A 17890-nucleotide genomic window follows, 5' to 3' on the forward strand; every position below is an offset into this window, starting at 1 on the left:
GGGGTCTGCCAGCACATTACTGAGGCAGCTGGAAGTCATAGGATGAGAGTTCAAGTGTGAGCAGAGCCAAACAGGCCCTCCTCCTCCTTCCTGGCGCAAAGCTGAGGTCTTAAGGGAGACTGGGGGCCTGGGGACCTTGCAAGGTGGTTGTTCCTGTCCTCATCTCCCACCTGCCCCCCCCCCCCAGCACTCAGGAATAAGAGTGCGCCTGTGGTGATGGCCACACCTCTGACTACCTGGGATCTGGACACCTGTGAGAACCCCACTTGGGCTCAGTCTAGTACCCCGAGGGAGGGGTGCCCTGTCAGGATTTGGGGGATTAAGTGCCTGCTATTCCTTGGGTTGGAGGAGAGGGTTGTAAGAAGCCCAGGAGGCCATGAACACCTCAGGATCCGATGCAAATGAAGCGCGTCATGTGTTTCCGACACCAGCAAGGAGTAGACTGGGCAGTGGTAAGACAGGACAGATGGGGCAATGACAAAGGCAGGGAGACCAGGTCACCTTTCCCAAGTTCACACTCAAGGTCACAAGCTATGCTCAGTGCTTGTTTTTAATTATCGCCAGCAGGGAGTGCTATTGGGCACTGCCCCTCCTGGTTGGGCCCTTGGGTGCTTGGTGTGTGCCCACCCTTTTTAGGCCACATGGCTGCTGGTACTGCCCTGCTTCCAGGCAGCGAGCAGCCGGGACCCTAGAGATGGGCAGGAATTCTCCAACCCCACTGGCTCCGAGAGCCAGCTTGTTCTGGTAACAATGACACTGTCCTGACTACAAGGCGTCGTTAGCCCAGACCAGGCCAGTAAGTAGCCAAGGTCAGCAGTGCATAAAATGTGTTTCACTAATGTCTCGTAGGTCAAGGCCTGAGACATTGGCTGGGCCAGCGCAAGTGATGTTGTTATAGTTGTATGTCGGCTGGCAGTCATCTCCCTCGCAGACAGTCTGAACAAAGCGGGGGACAACACTGGGGTTCTGCAGGGCAAAGTCACGCAGTGCCTTGAGGGGACAGCGGCAGTCCCAGGGGTTGGCATCAAGCCACAGGCGCTCCAGGCCAGGCTGTGGCCGAAAGGTCTGCAAAGAGTTATTCCTAAGGCTGAGGTAGCGCAGCCGCCCCAGTGGTGAGAAAAGGCCTTCAGCCAGTGCCTCCAGGCGGTTGTGCGAGACGTCCAGCCAGAAGGTGCGCTGCAGGGGGCCCAGGACATCCTCAGACAACACTGACAGCTGGTTGTGCGAAAGGAGCAGGTACTCCAGCTGGCCAAGGCCCTGGAAAAGCTGGCGGGGCAGATGCGTGAGCTGGTTGGCGGTGAGATCAAGCTCCAGGAGCTGAGAGAGCCCTGCCAGGCTCTGTTCTTCGATGCTGGAGATGCTGTTGCCCCTGAGGAAGAGCCTGCGCAGCCCTGAGAGGCCAGCAAAGGTGTGCAGGCGCACGCGGCCCAGGCAGCTGTGCTCCAGGTGCAGGCTGTGGAGCTTGCCCAGACCCTGAAACACCCGCTCGGGGAGGCTCCTCAGACAGTTGCCGGAAAGGTTCATGACGGCCACGTTGAAGAGGCCAGAGAAGGCACCCACCTTGACTTCCTGGATCTGATTGTCATTGAATGTCAGCACCTCCAGCTGCCCCATGCCCTCGAATGCCTTCTCCCCCAGCTGCCGGACCCGGTTGTGGCCAAGCTGCAGTTCCTCCAAGAAGTGTAGGTCTTTGAAAGTCCGCGGCCGCAAGCTAGTGATGGCGTTGTGTGCCAGGCGCAGAACATGCAGACCCAGCAGGCCTGGGAAGGTGTCCTCCAGGAGGCTGGCCACTCGGTTGTGTGACAGGTCCAGCCAACGCAGCGCCTTCATACCCAGGAAGGCCCGGGGGGCCACGGCGGTGATGAGGTTGCGGTTCAGGTACAGTTTCTGCAGCCTGGGCAAGTGTATGAAGACGTTAGCCCGGATGCTGCGCAGCGCATTCCCGCTCAGGTCCAGCTCCCGCAGCTCACCCAAGCCATGGAAGAGTGCCGGCTGCAGGTAAGTCAGTTTGTTGCCAGCCAGCACCAGCTCACGGAGGTTGCCCAGGCCCTGGAACACCGTGTCAGGTAATACTACTAGGCTGTTCCAACCCAGGTTGAGGTCCCAGAGGTGACTGAGGCCTTGGAACAGCCCCTCTTCCAGCCGGCCCAGGAGGTTGTTGCTCAGGCTCAGTGACGCTAGATTCGGTGTGTGCGTGAACGAGCCAGCAGCTAGGCTCCGGAGCAGGTTCCGCCCCAGATGCAAATGGTAGAGGTTCTGCAGGCCCAGCAGTGCCTGTGGCTCCAGGCTCCTCAGCCAGCTGCCCTGCAGGTTGAGGAAGTCCAGGCTAGACAGGTTTTGGAAGGCCGCAGAGGGGATGGAAGAGAGGTTGTTCCCGTCAAGCCACAGGGCCCTGGTGCTGACTGGGATCCCGTCAGGCAGCTGTGTGAGGTTCCTCACACCGCAGAAGACGCTGAGCTCTTCTGTGTGGTCATCATAGCTGCAGGTGCAGACGGCAGGGCACTGGGGGCCCTCAGCATCTACCGATGATGCTCCAGGATCTGTCCCCTGCAGGTCACAGGGGCCCAGTGCCACCCAGAAAGCCAGAAGCACCACCAGGGCTGGGCTGCCTGTGGGAAGGAGAAAGACTTGGCAAGGAGATGGCCAAAGGATGGCAGCCTAGGATGGGAGCCAAACCCTGGCTTTCCCTAGTCCTCGGCCACTGTAAGAGGAGGAATGCTGTTTGGACCCTAAGACATGGTCATCCCACTTTGAGACCAAGCAGACACTTGGAGAGCCAAGCGTCCTGTCGCTTGACACAACTTCACCTTTCCAACCCATGGAACTAGAAAGCGAAGGTCCCCACCTCACTGCAGGGCCACCCTGGCTTCACAGGCCACCTGGGCCTAGGCCACTAGGCCATGTGGCAGCCTATGTCCTCTGGGGTATACACAACAGCCAAGCTGAAAAACAGGCCCGAGCTGCTGGCCAAGACTCGGCTCTTAGCGACTATTCTGGAATAGACCCTGCTAGCATATTCATTTGTGGCCCTTAGTGACTGGTCAGCAAGCTGAGCACCCCCTGTCTGTTAGCCCCCCCCCCAGATGGGTGCTATCTGCTCCCCAGTATATGCAGGCTGGACCCACTACTGGCAGAAGCGTGCGGTCTAGAAAACTGTCCATTCAGCCAGGTGTCTAGTCACGTGGACCCAGCCAGCACCCCGACTCTAAATCTACCTCAAAAATATGTTGAGAGCTCCAGGTCAGGTCACGCAGGACACTGTTCCGCACCTACGCAGTGCAGTGCGTATCCGGTGTGACTGCGTAACGGTGCTTTGGGAGTGAGACTTGGTGGGCAGCCCTAGACATTGTGGTAACACACCAAAGGCAGGCAAGGGATAAGACCTTGTTTTCTTACTCACCCAGGGCGAGGCCCCTAAGAGGAACAGTAGCTAGGAGCGCCACGGGCTGTGTCTAGCACACCATCTCAGCAAGCTCTGAGGGAGGATTGTGAGGCGCACTGAGGCTCCGCTTCCACGCCTTGTTGTGCCCAGGGGTGAGGTACTTGTTTCTGCCTGTCCTGCCTTCGTTTGACCCTTTCCCCCCAGTGCCGCTACCAAGGGGAAAAGTAAGAGACCCTCTGATGCCAGCAATACTTGTATCCAAGACCCAACCCAGAAATCCCTCCAGCCCACCCTGAGCCAAGCCCACTGTAGCTTCTCCCAGCAGGCTCAGGGCTGAGGGCCAGCTACCTCAGAGCAAATGGCAGGGGATATGGGTTCCTCACCTGTCCTCAGGGCCAGGGCCATTGTGCCTTGTACAGAGCTGGCTGCAGGCAGGCAGTGAGCAAGGGCCGTCTGCAGTACAGGCTTCTGCCCTCTGGATTTCCCCACTGCCGGTAGCTGGCAGCCTTAAGCTGGCCCTGCCCCACACTCCGTCTCCTTTAACCCTCTCGTGCTGGGCAACTAGTCTCAACAGCAAGTCTCCGGGGTGCAGCGGAGGGCACTTTGCCCCCAAAGTCTCCCTCAGGGGAGAGGTGGGGCTCTGAAGGCTGCCTCTGCAGGTGTAGGAGTTAGAGGCTTGGTGGCGTAGCCTTCCACAATTTGGTATTCAAGGGGGCTCTGTCTCCTGGTAGGTTCAGCCAAGGTGAGGGTACCCTAGGGGAGCTCCTGCATACTTGGGAATACCCCACTCACCCCCAAACTGAGCAGATGGTTGTTGTCAGGGTTAAGGAGGAGCTGACCTGTTTCCTAAGGCCCAGCCTGTGTTTCTAGCATGGCTGTCTGAGCTGGGGTTTCTTAAGAGGCTGAGTGGGCCCACCCTTTCTTTGTGCTTCCCAGCCCAGGGGTTTGTCCAAGGCCCAGTCTCAGCCCTCCTCTGACCCCTAGGTCAGCTGATGTCTGGCTCCTGCCCCTCCCCCAGGGCCCTCTTCTAGGAACGCCTGGCAGGGCCACCAGCTACCTCATGTTTGCTTTCCCCAGCACAGTGCTAGGAAAGGCTGACAGAAACACACCCAAGCCCTACCGGCCAGGGCCGGCCAGGTTTCTTCCACTGGCCTCTTTCTGTCCTCCTCAACAGGAGGGCCTAACTACCTGCTACTTCTCGTGTGCAAAGACCCTGGGTAAATATGCTGTCCCTGGGGGAGGCAAGGGGGACTGCACGTGGCGCCCTCGATCTTGCCCTGGCTCCACTCACCCAGCCAGGGCCACATCTTGGCTTCTTCCTCCAGGGTCTGAGAGCTGCGACCTGCCTGACACTCCAAAGCTCAGCAGAGCCTGGGTTGAGCTCTGTCCCTTTGCCCTGCCTAGGATGGTGGGAATGCGAACGGGAGGGGCCAGGAAAGGCAGTGCTGGATTTAACAGGGACAGCTTCCCAGGGGGTCAGGGGACACTGGGACCCATGTCTAAGTAGGCAGAGAAAGTAAACAGGTCCGACAGGGTCAGGGAGCTGCAGCTTCTACCATGATGCCCAATCTCCAGAGCATTTTCCAGGTTATTCCTTAGCCTCTTTTCTGAGAAATTATAGATCGCCAGGGAGGAAGTCTCCGCCCAGAGCCACAGAGCAGTTTACACAGCAAAAGTGCGGTCTCAGCAGGCCTGTGGGGCCAGTGGCCAGCCTCTGTTGGGGAACAGGGCCTAGGCAGCCATGCCCATGAGTCCCTGTGGGTCCTTGCTTGACTCTGAGCTACGGTCTCTTCCTGGCCACTCAAACCCTGCTTTGTGTGGGGTGGGAAGCCGTAGTGGGCTTTGACAGTTCCGTCAGACCCTAGTCAGCCTTCTGAGTCCCGCAGCCACACAGCACAGGAACCACGCTCAGCCACTGAGGAGTTCCCCGCTGCCCAACAGCCCAGCTGTTCGGTCCAGTTTTGCCTTCTGGTGCCTTTACCTGGGGCCTGTGTCTGGCCCAGAATATGCCAGCAGATGGCAGAGCACACTGGCTCTGTTTCTTCAGACGTCGTCCAAGAGAGATGCATGGTACATCTGTCCTGGCTGAACAATCAGCTCCTCCCTCCAGGACCACTTCACAGTGAAGCTGTAGATGGTGACTGCGAGTCCTGAGGGTGTTTCTGGGGGGCCAGGACTTGAGGGTCCACAGGGACATTTCTGTCTCTGTGTGTTGCCTGCTGTAGATGCCTGGCCCACTGTTTTCTGGCCCTCTGGTGAGGCTGAGCACCTTGAAGCTTTCCAGCTGCCAGACAGAGATTTGACCCCTCCCCTATTTTGTGAGACAGGGTTTCTCTGTGTAGCCTTGGCTGTCCTAGACTCAATTTGTAGACCAGGCTGGCTTTGAAGTCACAGCGATCCACCTGCCTCTGCCTCCTGAGTGCTGGGATTAAAGGCATGCGCCACCACGCCCGGCAAGGTTTCCCTACTTATAGTATTTTCTTTACCTCCCAGTCCCCACCGCAATTTCCCCCTTCCTCTTTAACCTTGTGTACTATTTTGTCCCCTCTAAGCGCTTTCAATGACATCCTGGCGTCTGTGGTACTCTAGATGCAACACACACCCTTGAAGATCTAAAGCTAACATCCACAAGTGAGAGAAAACAGGTGACCTATGTCTTTCTGAATTGGGGTCACCTCACTCAGAATGGTTGCTTGTTTTGGTGTTGCAGCCTGTAGCTAGCAGCTAAAGGTCAGAATGGCGATTCCACCCATTTGCCTGTGAGTTTCATGATGTCATATTTTAATATTTATTTATTTAATGTGCATTGGTGTTGTATGTCTGTGTAAGGTTGTCAGATCTTGAAGGTACAGACAGTTGGGAACTGCAGTGAAGGTGCTGGGAATTGAACCCAGGGCCTCGGAAAGAGCAGTCAGTGCTCTTAACCACTGAGCCATCTCTCCAGCCCAATGTCAACTTTTAAAAAAAAGAACTCTTAAAATTTATGTGTGCCAGTGTCCTTGGAGGCCAGATGGTGTCAGATCTTTTTGTAACTGTAGTTGCAGGTGGTCATGCGCCACCCGATGTGGGTACGGGGTGCCACACTTGCTCATCTGAAGGAGCAGCCAGCGCTGCTGATCTGTTGAGCTGTCTCTCCAGTCCCAAGTTTGTTTTTCTTACAAGATGAATGATACTCTAGTGTGTAAACGGCCACATCTGCATTATCCACCATCGGCTGCTTCCGTTTCCTGACTCTTGTGAACAGGACAGCGCTGAGCATGGATGAGCAAGGCCTCTGCAGGAAGATATAGTATTCTCTGTGTATGTGTCCAAGCATGGTGTGGTAGATCACGGGCTAAAGCTGTTTCTAGCTTCTTGAGAAACCTCGACAGTGAATCTCATCCCTGGTCCTGAGGTCCTTAGCTTATTCCTCTGTGGTGGGGTCAGTTTTGGCTCCCACCATTAGTGAGGAAATGCTTCACTTTTCCCGCAGTGATGCAACATCTGTTTGGGGCTTGTTTGTTTGTTTGCTTTTAATCTTGGCCCTTTGACTCGGTTAAGATGAAACCTCAAAGTAGTTTTGATTTGCATTTTCTTAGAGTCTAGAGATGAACACCTTTTAACCTGTTTCTCAGCCATATGTATTCCATCATTTACGAACTGTGTAGTTAAAAAAACAAAACAAAACAGGCATGGTGGCACGCCTTTAATCCTAGCACTTGGGAGGCAGAGGCAGGAGGATCGCTGTGAGTTCAAGGCCAGCCTGGTCTACAAAGTGAGCCCAGGACAGCCAGAGCTACACAGAGAAATCCTGTCTTGAAAAACCAAAGCCGGGCGTGGTGGCGCACGCCTTTAATCCTAGCACTCGGGAGGCAGAGGTAGGCGGATCACTGTGAGTTCGAGGCCAGCCTCGTCTACAAAGTGAGTCCAGGATGGCCAAGGCTACACAGAGAGACCCTGTCTCGAAAAAAAAAAAAAAGAAAGAAAGAAAGAAAGAAAAACCAAAAAAAGAAAAAGAGAACTGTCTAGTTCTATGCTCTAATTGGGTTGCTTATTTTCTTGATTTGTTTTGGTTGTTGTTGGTTTTTTGTTTTTGTTTTTGTTTTTTAGCTCTTTGTATATTCCAGATACCAACCCTGTCAGATGTATAGGTAAAGATCTTTGCCTGTTCTGCAATGTATCTCTTTACACAAATGATAGTGTCTTTTTCTATGCATAAACCTTTTAGTTTTGTGTGGTCCCATTTGTTAGTTGTTGGTCTTAATGCCTGTGCTGCCAGGGCCTGTTCTGAAAATACTTTGCTGTGCCTGGAAGTTGGAGCGTATTCCGTCCTTTCTCCTATGACTCAGGGAATCAGTCTCTTGCTGATGTCTTCCATCTCTTTAGAGTTGAGTTTGTGCCCGGTAAGAGCTAAGAATCAAGTTTTATATAACTAGCCAATTTGACCGTCACCACTCATTGATGACGCTGTATTTTTTCAAGTGTGCAGTTTTAGCCTCTAAGAAGAAGAAACCAGGTAACTGTAGATGTGTGGACTTAAGTCTGGGTTTTCATTTCAATTCCACTGATCCGTCTGTTTTTATGCCAGTACCATGTGTTGTTGTTATTACTCTGTAATATAACTTAAAACTGGGAGGGTTAATTTTTTTAACTTTGTATGGTGTGTATGCATACGTGTGGTGGCCAGAAGGCAGCACCAAGCGTCTTCCTCAGTCGCTTTCATGACGTTTTTTGATCTCTAGCTGAACCTATAGCTCACTGTGTGGCTGAGCTGGCTGACCAGAGAGCCCGCGATCAGTCTGTCTCCACCTCCATCACCCCAATGCTGCTGTTACAGATGTGCACCTCCACGCCCAGCTTTGATGTAAGAGGTCCACACTCAGAGCAAGCCCTGACTGTACCATTTCCCCAACCCATTCTCATGTGCTTTATTGGTCATTCTTATCTCCCTCTCTCCCTCTCTCCCTCTCTCCCTCTCTCCCTCTCTTTCTCCCTCTCCCCCTTTGTTTTTTTTTTGAGACAGGGTTTCTCTGTGTAATATCTCTGGCTGTCCTGGTCTCGCTTTGTAGACCAGGCTGGTCTCGAACTCAGAGATCTGCCTGCCTCTCCCTCCTGAATGCTGGGATTAAAGGAGTGCGCCACCACCGCTTGGCTCTTTAATCTCTTATTTAAAAAGTATAGTCTTTTTCCCTGTTCTTTGGTTGATTTGGGTTTTTTGCAACAAGGTTTCCCTGTGTGGCCCTTGCTGTCCTGGAACTTGCTTAGTAGACCAGGTTGGCCTTGAACTCACAGATACCCACCTGCCTCTGTCTCCCAAGTGCTGGGATTAAAGGTCTGTGCCACTGGGGCTGGAGAGTTGGCTTAGTGGTTAAGAGCACCGTCTGCTCTTCCAAAGGTCCCGGGTTCAATTCCCAGCATCCACATGGCAGCTCACAACTGTCTGTAACTCCACGATCTGACACCCTCACACCAATGCACATAAATTAAAAAATAAATAAATAAAAATATTAAAAAAAAAGGTCTGTGCCACTGCACCCAGCCTTAATTTGTTTTTTTTATTATGTATACAGTGTTCTTGCCTATGAGTACTCCTGCATGCCAGAAGAGGGCACCAGATCTCATTACAGATGGTTGTGAGCTACCATGTGGATGCTGGGACTTGAACTCAGGACTTTTGGAAGAACAAACAGTGCTCTTAACCACTGAGCCATCTCTCCAGCCCAATCCTATATTTCCTACTAGTCCTTCCTCTAAACTTTAGAGTCTAAAAACCCTCTGGCTCTGAGTTAGTTTACACGTTATCTGTCTTCATTCATGTTTCCCCTGCACAAGTCCAAGCCTCGCAGCCTATCTGCTGAGAAGACTGTTCTGGTTGTTTTTCCTTGAGACAGGGTTTCTCTGTGTAACAGCCCTAGCTGTCCTGGACTTGCTTTGTAGACCAGGCTGGCCTTGAACCCACAGAGATCTGCCTGCCTCTGCCTCCCGAGTGCTGGGATTAAAGGCGTGTACCACCACCACCCAGTGAGAAGACTGTTCTTGGTGTCCAACTAAGGAAAATCAAGTGGCCACAAGCACAATGGTTCAGTCTCCACTGCGCCTCACGGCCCAGCGCCCAGCCTTGGCCTCGCACCTCTCGGAATACTGCGGTTGTGCCTTCCCAGCTTCAGGGGGCCAGAGGTCCCGGAGCCTTGTTCGTTTACAAATGTGTTTTGGCTCATCTATGTTCTTTGTGTAAATTTGTGTAAACCCTGTTTATTACTTTCTCAGGCTCACACTGGGGTTTTGCTGGTTGTGCTTTGTCTGTAGACCTGTTTGTGGGGAGCCAGCATGTTGGGAACAGTTGTCTCGTCAGTGAGCACGGCCACCTGCCCATTGGTGTGGCTCATTCCTTTCTTTTTGTTTTGTTTTGTTTTATCTTTGTTAAAGTTTATTCAACACAACACCTTCTCCAACTTCACTGTGGTGCCTGACCACATCCACGACCGAAGCAGCCTCTAAACTGGAATTCGGTCGCTGAGCCAGGCCCAGCCTCGGCTTTCCTGTCGGCACCAGGAGGCACGGCGCTCCTTCTGTAGGTGTCTCTGTCTGCCTCCCCTCTTGTGACTCTTGCAGGTCGCTCACCCTCTGGACTTTTGGGCCAAGGCCTGCCAGTCTCGGGACGGCTGTGGCGCAGGGTGGTGGGCACGATCTCAGGAGGTAGGTGGAGGTAACCTCGGAGACATTGGATGCCCTCGTTGGTGAGGTACTAATAGACATGTCTCCAGGCAACATGCCCCTTCCTGTAGCCTCGAGACCTGAGAGACTGCATGGCCTTCATTACGTGAAGGTTGGGCACAGTCTCGTCTGCCGGCTCGGGGTGTTTGGGCATATGGGCATCTTTCTTGGCAACCATCACTCCTTCCTGAAAAAGGAGTTCATAGATGGCAATCCGGCTCTTCTTGGGCATCAACATCGCAGCGGCTGCAGGGTCCGAGGCGGAGGCTGGAAAGGAAGGGGCATGAGCCACTCACTCATTTCTTTTAGGCACATTTTGCCAGTTTCCTGTGTGTAAACCTGATTCTTTGACACAGGGCTTCCTTGGCATTTTATTGGTTTTGAAGCTACTGGATTCACTTTTGGATTACTAGTATGTAGAGATACAGTGAGTTTACTAGAGAAATTATATATTTTCAGAACAAAAGAACCGGACACTGATGCTGGATCAGCCCCGACAGGATTCATCCTCCAGCATGCTGAGATGCTGACATCCTGCATTCCTCATGTTCCATCCACAAGTGCTTCGGTTGCTGTTCCTCATCAGAACAGAACAGCTCCCAGGACAGCCTCAAAGGAAGCTCCTCATTCCAGTTGGTCCAGCATTTCAGACTATCCCACACAGCACTTTTATTAAGCCTTAATTTCTCAATAGTTAGAGACTGGACCACAAATGCTATCTCCAGCTTGTTTAACCATTTTCCCAGTTTTACTTGGGCTCCTACATAGGTATTATTCATCCCAAATCAGCTGGAAGAAGCATTAAAAAGAGAAAGACATCCCATTTCCCTTAGGGGTAAGGTTTGGGGCTATGGATGTTTCTTTTCTTTTCTTTTTTTAAAAAATTTTGTTTATTATGTATACAATATTTTGCCTGCATATACAACTGCATGCCAGAAGAGAACACCAGATCTCATTGCAGATGGTTGTGAGCCACCATGTGGTTGCTGGGAATTGAACTCAGGACCTTTGGAAGAGCAGTCAGTGCTCTTAACCTCTGAGCCATCTCTCCAGCCCTGGATGTATATTTTCATTTGGAATTGGTTATGTTATTATTGGTCTTATTCAGAGACAGAACAAGATTGGACTTAGGGAGTTTTCTCTGAGAATATAGAAATATATAGGGATAATAGGACAAAAGGTGGATTATTGAATCTACTCTTCAATTTAAGGCCTTAATTGTTATTCACAAGGCTATTTTCAATTCATTGGTATAGAAATTTGTATATTGATGTAAAATAAGGTTATTTTTAATTCATTGTACTATTCACTTTTATCACAAGAATATAAGCTGGGCATGGTGTCACACACCTTTAATCCCAGCACTCGGGAGGCAGAGGCAGGCAGATCTCTGTGAGTTCAAGGCCAGCCTGGTCTACAAAGTGAGTCCAGGACAGCCAAGGCTACACAGAGAGACCCTGTCTCAAAAAAAAAAAAAAAAAAAAGAAGAAGAAGAAGAAAGAAAAGAAAAGAAAAGAAAAGAAAGAAAAGAATATACATCCTAGGTTCAACAGATAGATAAGGTAAAATATTTACATAGCTCATTAAAAACCTCAGAGACCTACAGAATATGGCATTTAAAGATTTTTTTTTTTTACTGTTTTGAGGATTCTTTGAAAATGAGACAGGTTGACTCCTGGCAACACCCAGCCTGACTCAAAGAAGGTAATGAGCATCGAGGAACCTCCTTATGGAGATGGCTTCAGATGTGGCAAACCAGCCACTGGGAAAAAATGTCCTTGTTTTCTGCCATAGACAGAATTCTGCCTGAAATGGGCAAGCTTGGCTGCAGGTGGAGTTGATGGCCAAACTCTGCCAAGACAGGGTAGGCAAGTCCTCAATAGTCCCTGCTTCACAAATATATCTGTCAGATATACTGGACCAGAAGGCTGAAGATGATGCTCCAACATGTTAGAAAGTTTTGAGTGACTATTCAGGAAGCAAAATGTCTCTGCCATTTTTTTTTTTTTCATTTTGGAAGCTGCTAACCTGCACTTCCTATTTACTCAGGTAATTAATTTTATTCCTTCTCAAGTCTCTGATGGGGTTGAAGACAGCAAAACACTGTAACATTAATATAATTTCTGATTATTTGGGGGTTCTTCTTGCTGTATATAGTTTATTATATATGTATATTTTATATATGTGTAATAATATAAATGTATAGGTAAATGGGGGCTTTTTATTAGACTAAAAGGGGGAATTGTGGAAGAATGTCTTGAGTGAATGTAGCAGTTGTCAATAAAGCGCTGCTTAGCCAATCAGCTGGGCAGAAGAACAGGAGGGGGTGGGACATCCACAGGAGATGGGAGGAGCCTGGAGGGGTTGACAGTTAAGAGTGGATGGTTGACAGTTGGAGAGAGTTGGGAGAGAGAAGCCGCCTGAGGAGGATCAGATTGGCAAGTGCTTGGCATTTATGTAGGTTATGAGGATTAGAGTAGTTTATTTTAGTTTACTGATAGATTAGTAGCAGTTTAAGTTCTGCCTGGGGTAGTGCTTGCAGCTTTGAATTACATTTTAGTCTCCTCGTGTCAGTTATTGGCGTCCTAGGTCGAACAGATACAATTAATTGGAACACCCTTGCAGTCCAAGGACTCTGTTCAGCTTGTTAATCCCAGTGTCAAACAATGTTTCTTAGGATTTGCTGTGCAGGGCTGTGTTGTTCATCTGCCTTCCCCTTGTTGTTTATAGAGCCATGGTGTGTTTATGATTTATTGCACTGCCCTGTGAAAAGGCAAGAGTGGATGACTTTGCCTTTCGTGTGCCATCAACTGTTGCCAGCTGTATGATCCTCACAAATTCTAAAAGGCAGCATGGCGTTTGCCAGAGATGGCTGTCCTGGTCCCTGCAATCTGTGACCATCATGTGGCAGAGGGAATTGGTCATAGTGAGATTCCAGGTGAGACAGGATAAACACAGGGCCCTGGGGAGGAAGAGGGATCGGGGAAGGTGACGTGGCAGGCAGAGTCAGGGCGACTCAACTGCTGTCTCCAGCTTTGCAGGCAGAGAACGGGGCTGTGAGAAGGAGAATGCCGCAGCTTCTAAGAAGCCGGACAGGCTGAGGACACTTCTTGAGCCTTCGAGAACACAGCCCTGCTGACACCTGCCAACCCCCAAACTGTAAGATGGCAGACCTGTGTGGTTTGATGGATCTCTCATAGCAAGAGGCAGGAGCACACATTCTTTCAGGCCAAGGAAGCTCCTGACGCTGTTTGTGGAGATATTTTGTGAATTAATCTGGACTTTGCCAAACATTCTTCCGAGATGTTCCCGTGGGCCTTGCTCTCAGTCACATGGCCTGCCACACTGGCTGGTGTTTACCATTCATTCCTGAGGTAAGATCCCACGTGCTCATGGTATATAACGCAGCATGCTGAACTTGAATCTGGGTTGGTGACATTAAGGTTTTTTTCTTTTTCTGTGTATGATCTCTTCCTAGGGCTTTGGTGTCATAGAAACATTAGCTGGGTGACTGAGTTAGAAGCAACCCCTGTGTGTGTTTGATGGTAGTGACAACACACCAATGAAGCCATGTGGCCTCTGCTCTCTGTGGAAGACTTCAGCTGGGGTAGGTGAAGTCACAGGCCACCTCCAAGTTGCTTAGGTGGATGCAAGAGGCTCAACTTGCATCTTGTAGTCTCAGCTAGAGAAACCCAGCGTTAAACACACACACACACACACACACACACACACACACACACACCTGGGTATGTTGCCCAAGATGGTCACAAGCACTGTGCAGCCTCCCAAGCAGCTGACAGGCACATACCAGCCCAGCTAATTATTTTTCAGCAAGTTGATTTGTCTTTCTAGGGATTTGTCCATTTTGTTCCCATGTCACCCTCACACAGCCCGCTGGCTTCCATACAAGCAAGAGTGACTTCCTCCTTCATGACCTTTAGGTCTTTTAATTTAGATCCAGTGTCGTAGGAGTTTGGGTTTTTGTTTGTTTGTTTGTTTATATCTCTTCAAAGAGCTTTTGATTTTCTCTTTTATTCACTTTCGTTCTTTGTTGAGGAGTAGGCTGTATTTTTGAGACTGACCTTACTCCAGAGCTCAGTGTATCCTTGAATTCAGTGTGTACCCCAGGCTGGCCCCAAGCCTGAGCAGTGCTTCTGCCTCAGCCTCGTCAGTGCTGTGATCGTGGGCATGGGCTGCAGGGTGACTCTGACGTCTGATTCACTCTGGGGTCTGCAGGGGACTTGCGCATGCTCAGTAAGTGCTCTGCCCCAGCCTTTCCTTCTCATCATTTGGGCTTCATCTGTTTTCTTGTTTGGGGTTAAAGCCTGCATTTTTGAGACCTTTTCTCAAATAGGTGTTTAAAGCTATAAACTTGTTAGGACTGAAGAAAAAGCTCAAGGATAGAGTACTTGCCTGGTGTGTGTGTTCAATCCAGCACCACACACACACACACACACACACACACACAGTGTTTATGTTAATGTGTGTGTGTGTGTGCCCCCAGCACTATATTTGTCACTTTAGTGTATTTTCCACATCCGCCGCGGAGTCATTTAGTATTCAGAGTTGGTGTGTGGCCTGAGACATGATCTGTCCCAGAGAATGCGCATGGACATCTAAACAAAGCGCTCAATCAGATTCAAGTGAGTAACACTAACATCTCCAGTTACTTCGGGGTTAAAGTCTTTGAGCTCCAGGGACTGGGCCTCCTTTTCTACCCGCTCACTGCAGTCCTCAGAGGCTGCAGGAAACCAGCGACTGGTAGCAAACGACAGGGCTGCAGAGCCTAGGCGGCCAGGTGTTTACTGACAGCAAACAGGCTCCATGCGGTGGAAATGAGGGGTCTGAAGACAGCCAGTGCCAGTGGCTCTCAGGTAGCTGCTCACACAGGGCCGAGCCTCTAGGACAGCAAGAGCTAGCCAGCGGAGCCCGAGGTCAGGTGCTAGTGCTGCCCCCACCCCTGCCCCATTTACTCTTGTCCTGGCCTTTGTTACCCCCGCGACACACATCCCCAGTGGTGGGGAGGCCGGAAGCCTCTTGCAGCTGGACAGACAACAGTGATCTGAGGCGTGGAAACACAGAACACTGCACACCACGTCCCTTCCAACTGTGGGACAGAGCTAGGGTCCCAAGCTGCAATTTAAATGTCTACTTGTGTGATTTTTCACTTCATTTAAAAGCAATTTTGTTTTTGTTTTGAGATAGGATCTGTGTAGCCTTGGCTGACCTGGAATTTGCTTTGTAGACCAGGCTGGCCTCGAACTTACAGAGATGCTTCTGGCTCTGCCTCCCGAGTGCTGGGCTTAAAGGCGTGCGCCACCACGCATGGACAGTTACAACTGCTGGGTCCTTTGTGGCTTCCCAGCTACGGGAGGATTCGTACTGGGACTCATAGGTCTCATCCACCTACTGGAATAGTGACGTAGGACCAGAACATCTGTTCGTACAATTCACCAAGCGCAAGAGGGCCCGGGCCCGGGAGAGGTGGGTTCTGAGAACCAGGGCTGGGGCACACGGCAGCCTCCACCACAGGGGCCGCCCCTGCTCCACAGCCTCTTTTCTCCCTTCCTACGAGGCCCCTCCCTGTCACTCTCATTTCTGACTTCTGTGCACACACACACACATTTTTCTTTTTTCTTTTTTTGGTTTTCAAGACAGGGTTTCTCTGTGTAGCCCTGGCTGTCCAAGCTCACCCTGTAGATCAGGCTAGCCTCAAACCCAGAGATCCAGCCCGAGTGCTAGGATTAAAAGCATGTGCTATCACAGCCAGGGTTATATATGCATTCTTTTTTTTTTTTTTTTTTTTTTTGGATTTTGGAGACAGGGTTTCTCTGTGTAGCCTTGGCTGTCCTGGACTCACTTTGTAGACCAGGCTGGCCTCGAACTCACAGCGATCTGCCCGCCTCTGCCTCCCGAGTGCTGGTATATATGCATTCTTATTCCTCTCACTTCAGCCCCTTTTACCTCCCGCCTACTTCTATAGCGCCCCTCCCCCATTTACACAAACATTAGGCGAGGCCCCCTCCGTGAGCGTGAGCAGGTGCAGCACTTCACCCTGTTTCTCTGACGCACTGTCCCCACCGTCTGCTCTATCACACTCTTCCTTGTCCCCATACAGTAAGACTTGCATCCGCTACTAAGTCAGTTCCCCGAGATCGGTGTCAGTTACCCCGCAGGTCTGCCTAGGTCCCCAGAATGACCGTGTGGCTGGGGTGGGCACAGACCTGCTGCAGAGAGGGACAGGAGCTGGAGACTCTCCATGCCAATGGCTAGTGACTCCACCAGCCACCCCACTGCGTCACAATGTGCACACTGAGGCCGGAGAGCCTGGCAGTGGTACACAGGGGCAGTGGCACACAGGGGCAGCTCTACCCAACTCCGCAGGTGGCACAGCAGCTGAATGCTGGCTTCCGCGGCCTCATCAGCCACTCCTCTCCTTCACTTTAGGTTTGTTTTTTGAGGCAGTGTCTCTCTATAGAGCTTTAGCTGTGCTGGGGCTTAGACTAGTCTGGCCTTGAACTTGACTCCCTGCCTGCTTCCCAAATGCTGAGGTTAAAGTGTGTGCCAGCACACTAGCTTCCTGTCTCTCTTACACTAAAGCTCTCCTAAGCGCTGCAGTGTGCTAGGAAGTTAACAACGGGGAGGAAACCCTGAGTCAGAAGTATAGGTGGCTTGAGTCCCACATGTGTGGCCGGGGGCCGAGGTGAGGGCACACGTGTGGGAATTGTGTCCTAAATGCTGGAATCTCCCTGACCAGACTGCAGACGCAGGACTGCACTGCAGCAATGCAACGAAACCATGGCTGGTTAACAGTGGGGGCCACACTGCAGTTCCTTCTCCCCGCCTGAGCAGCACCTCCAAATCCAATGCCAGAGCACCCCATCCTGACGTTTTACACAAGAGTGAATGATTGCCAGGATGCTCAGGACTCATTGGAAACGTATGTGCCAATGTCTCTCCCTGGCAGAGAATAAGGTAAATAAAGCTAAAGTAGCAGCATACGGGGCTGGCACAGGGCAAGCAGGCTCGCTGTCAGAGCATGGCTACAAGATGGTCTGCTGGTGCAAGCCCCCAGACTCCGGGCATAAAAGAAACACTTCCACACACTTCCTTGGTGTGAAAAGGGAAACGAAAGCCTCGAGATTGAAGGCATGAGGGCCACAGAAGAGGGAAGAGTTGTAATGCAAGACAGGCAGAGCTTCCCAGGAGAGCCAAGCTGGTTTAACTCAGTAAATGCAGGGATCCAGCCTCTCCCAGAAGGAGACAAGACTGGAGGGGAGGCGACAGGGTGCTCAGGGCAGGGATGCCAGCAGAGCTCTACTGAGAATTCAAGACATTGAGCTCAGCCCCAAGTCTCCATGGTGGCCAACCCAGAAACTGCCTGCCCTAGAGAAGCCTTGACAAGCGGCCAGCTGCACACACATCAGAGTGCTGCCACACAGCACAGACTTCAGCCCCACACGGGCCACCCTGAGATCCAGCTTGGCCAGGCTGTGACACAAACAGATCTCAAGGACTTAAGTCAGTTCACCTGACACAGAAGCACTCTTGTGAAAATGTCAACACAGAGACATGCAGGTCCTAATTCCTGGCAGGTGGTTGCTACCCCCGAGGCTAGTAGAAAAGGGAGAAAAAGCCAAGAAAGGTGGCAGCCACCTCCTTTCTTCCCAAAGAGCCAGGAGTTTGCCCAGCCTCAGCCCCTCCCAGAACCAGCCCCACTAAGAAACTGGGTGCAAACTCGACACCATGGGGCCACAGGACCCTGAAACTATATACCTGTAAAGCCAGAGATAATGTGGAGTCCACAAATAGGGG

The 17890-nt window shown here is 51.3% G+C and overlaps 1 protein-coding gene and 1 pseudogene across 3 annotated transcripts; both read right to left on the reverse strand.

The window, feature by feature from the left end:
- Nucleotides 1-532: 532 nt before the first annotated feature.
- Nucleotides 533-5686, reverse strand: IGFALS (insulin like growth factor binding protein acid labile subunit). 2 transcript variants are annotated; one of them, XM_084761632.1, is made up of 3 exons: nt 4674-5686; nt 3766-4035; nt 533-2609 (listed from the first exon to the last, which is right to left on the reverse strand). In XM_084761632.1, exons 2-3 carry the CDS (start codon nt 3785-3787, stop codon nt 811-813), a joined length of 1821 nt encoding a protein of 606 aa, XP_084617758.1. In that variant the 5' UTR covers nt 3788-4035; nt 4674-5686; the 3' UTR covers nt 533-810. The 2 variants fall into 2 exon arrangements, with proteins under 2 accessions (XP_084617758.1, XP_084617759.1); XM_084761633.1 differs by lacking the exon at nt 3766-4035.
- Nucleotides 5687-9815: 4129 nt separating this feature from the next.
- On the reverse strand, nt 9816-10313 carry LOC311585918 (small ribosomal subunit protein eS10-like; annotated as a pseudogene). The gene has a single exon. The product of its transcript is annotated as a small ribosomal subunit protein eS10-like (transcript).
- Nucleotides 10314-17890: the final 7577 nt, after the last annotated feature.

Source organism: Acomys minous (genome assembly GCF_964271855.1).
Source record: "Acomys minous genome assembly, chromosome: 16".
Taxonomy (NCBI): domain Eukaryota; kingdom Metazoa; phylum Chordata; class Mammalia; order Rodentia; family Muridae; genus Acomys; species Acomys minous.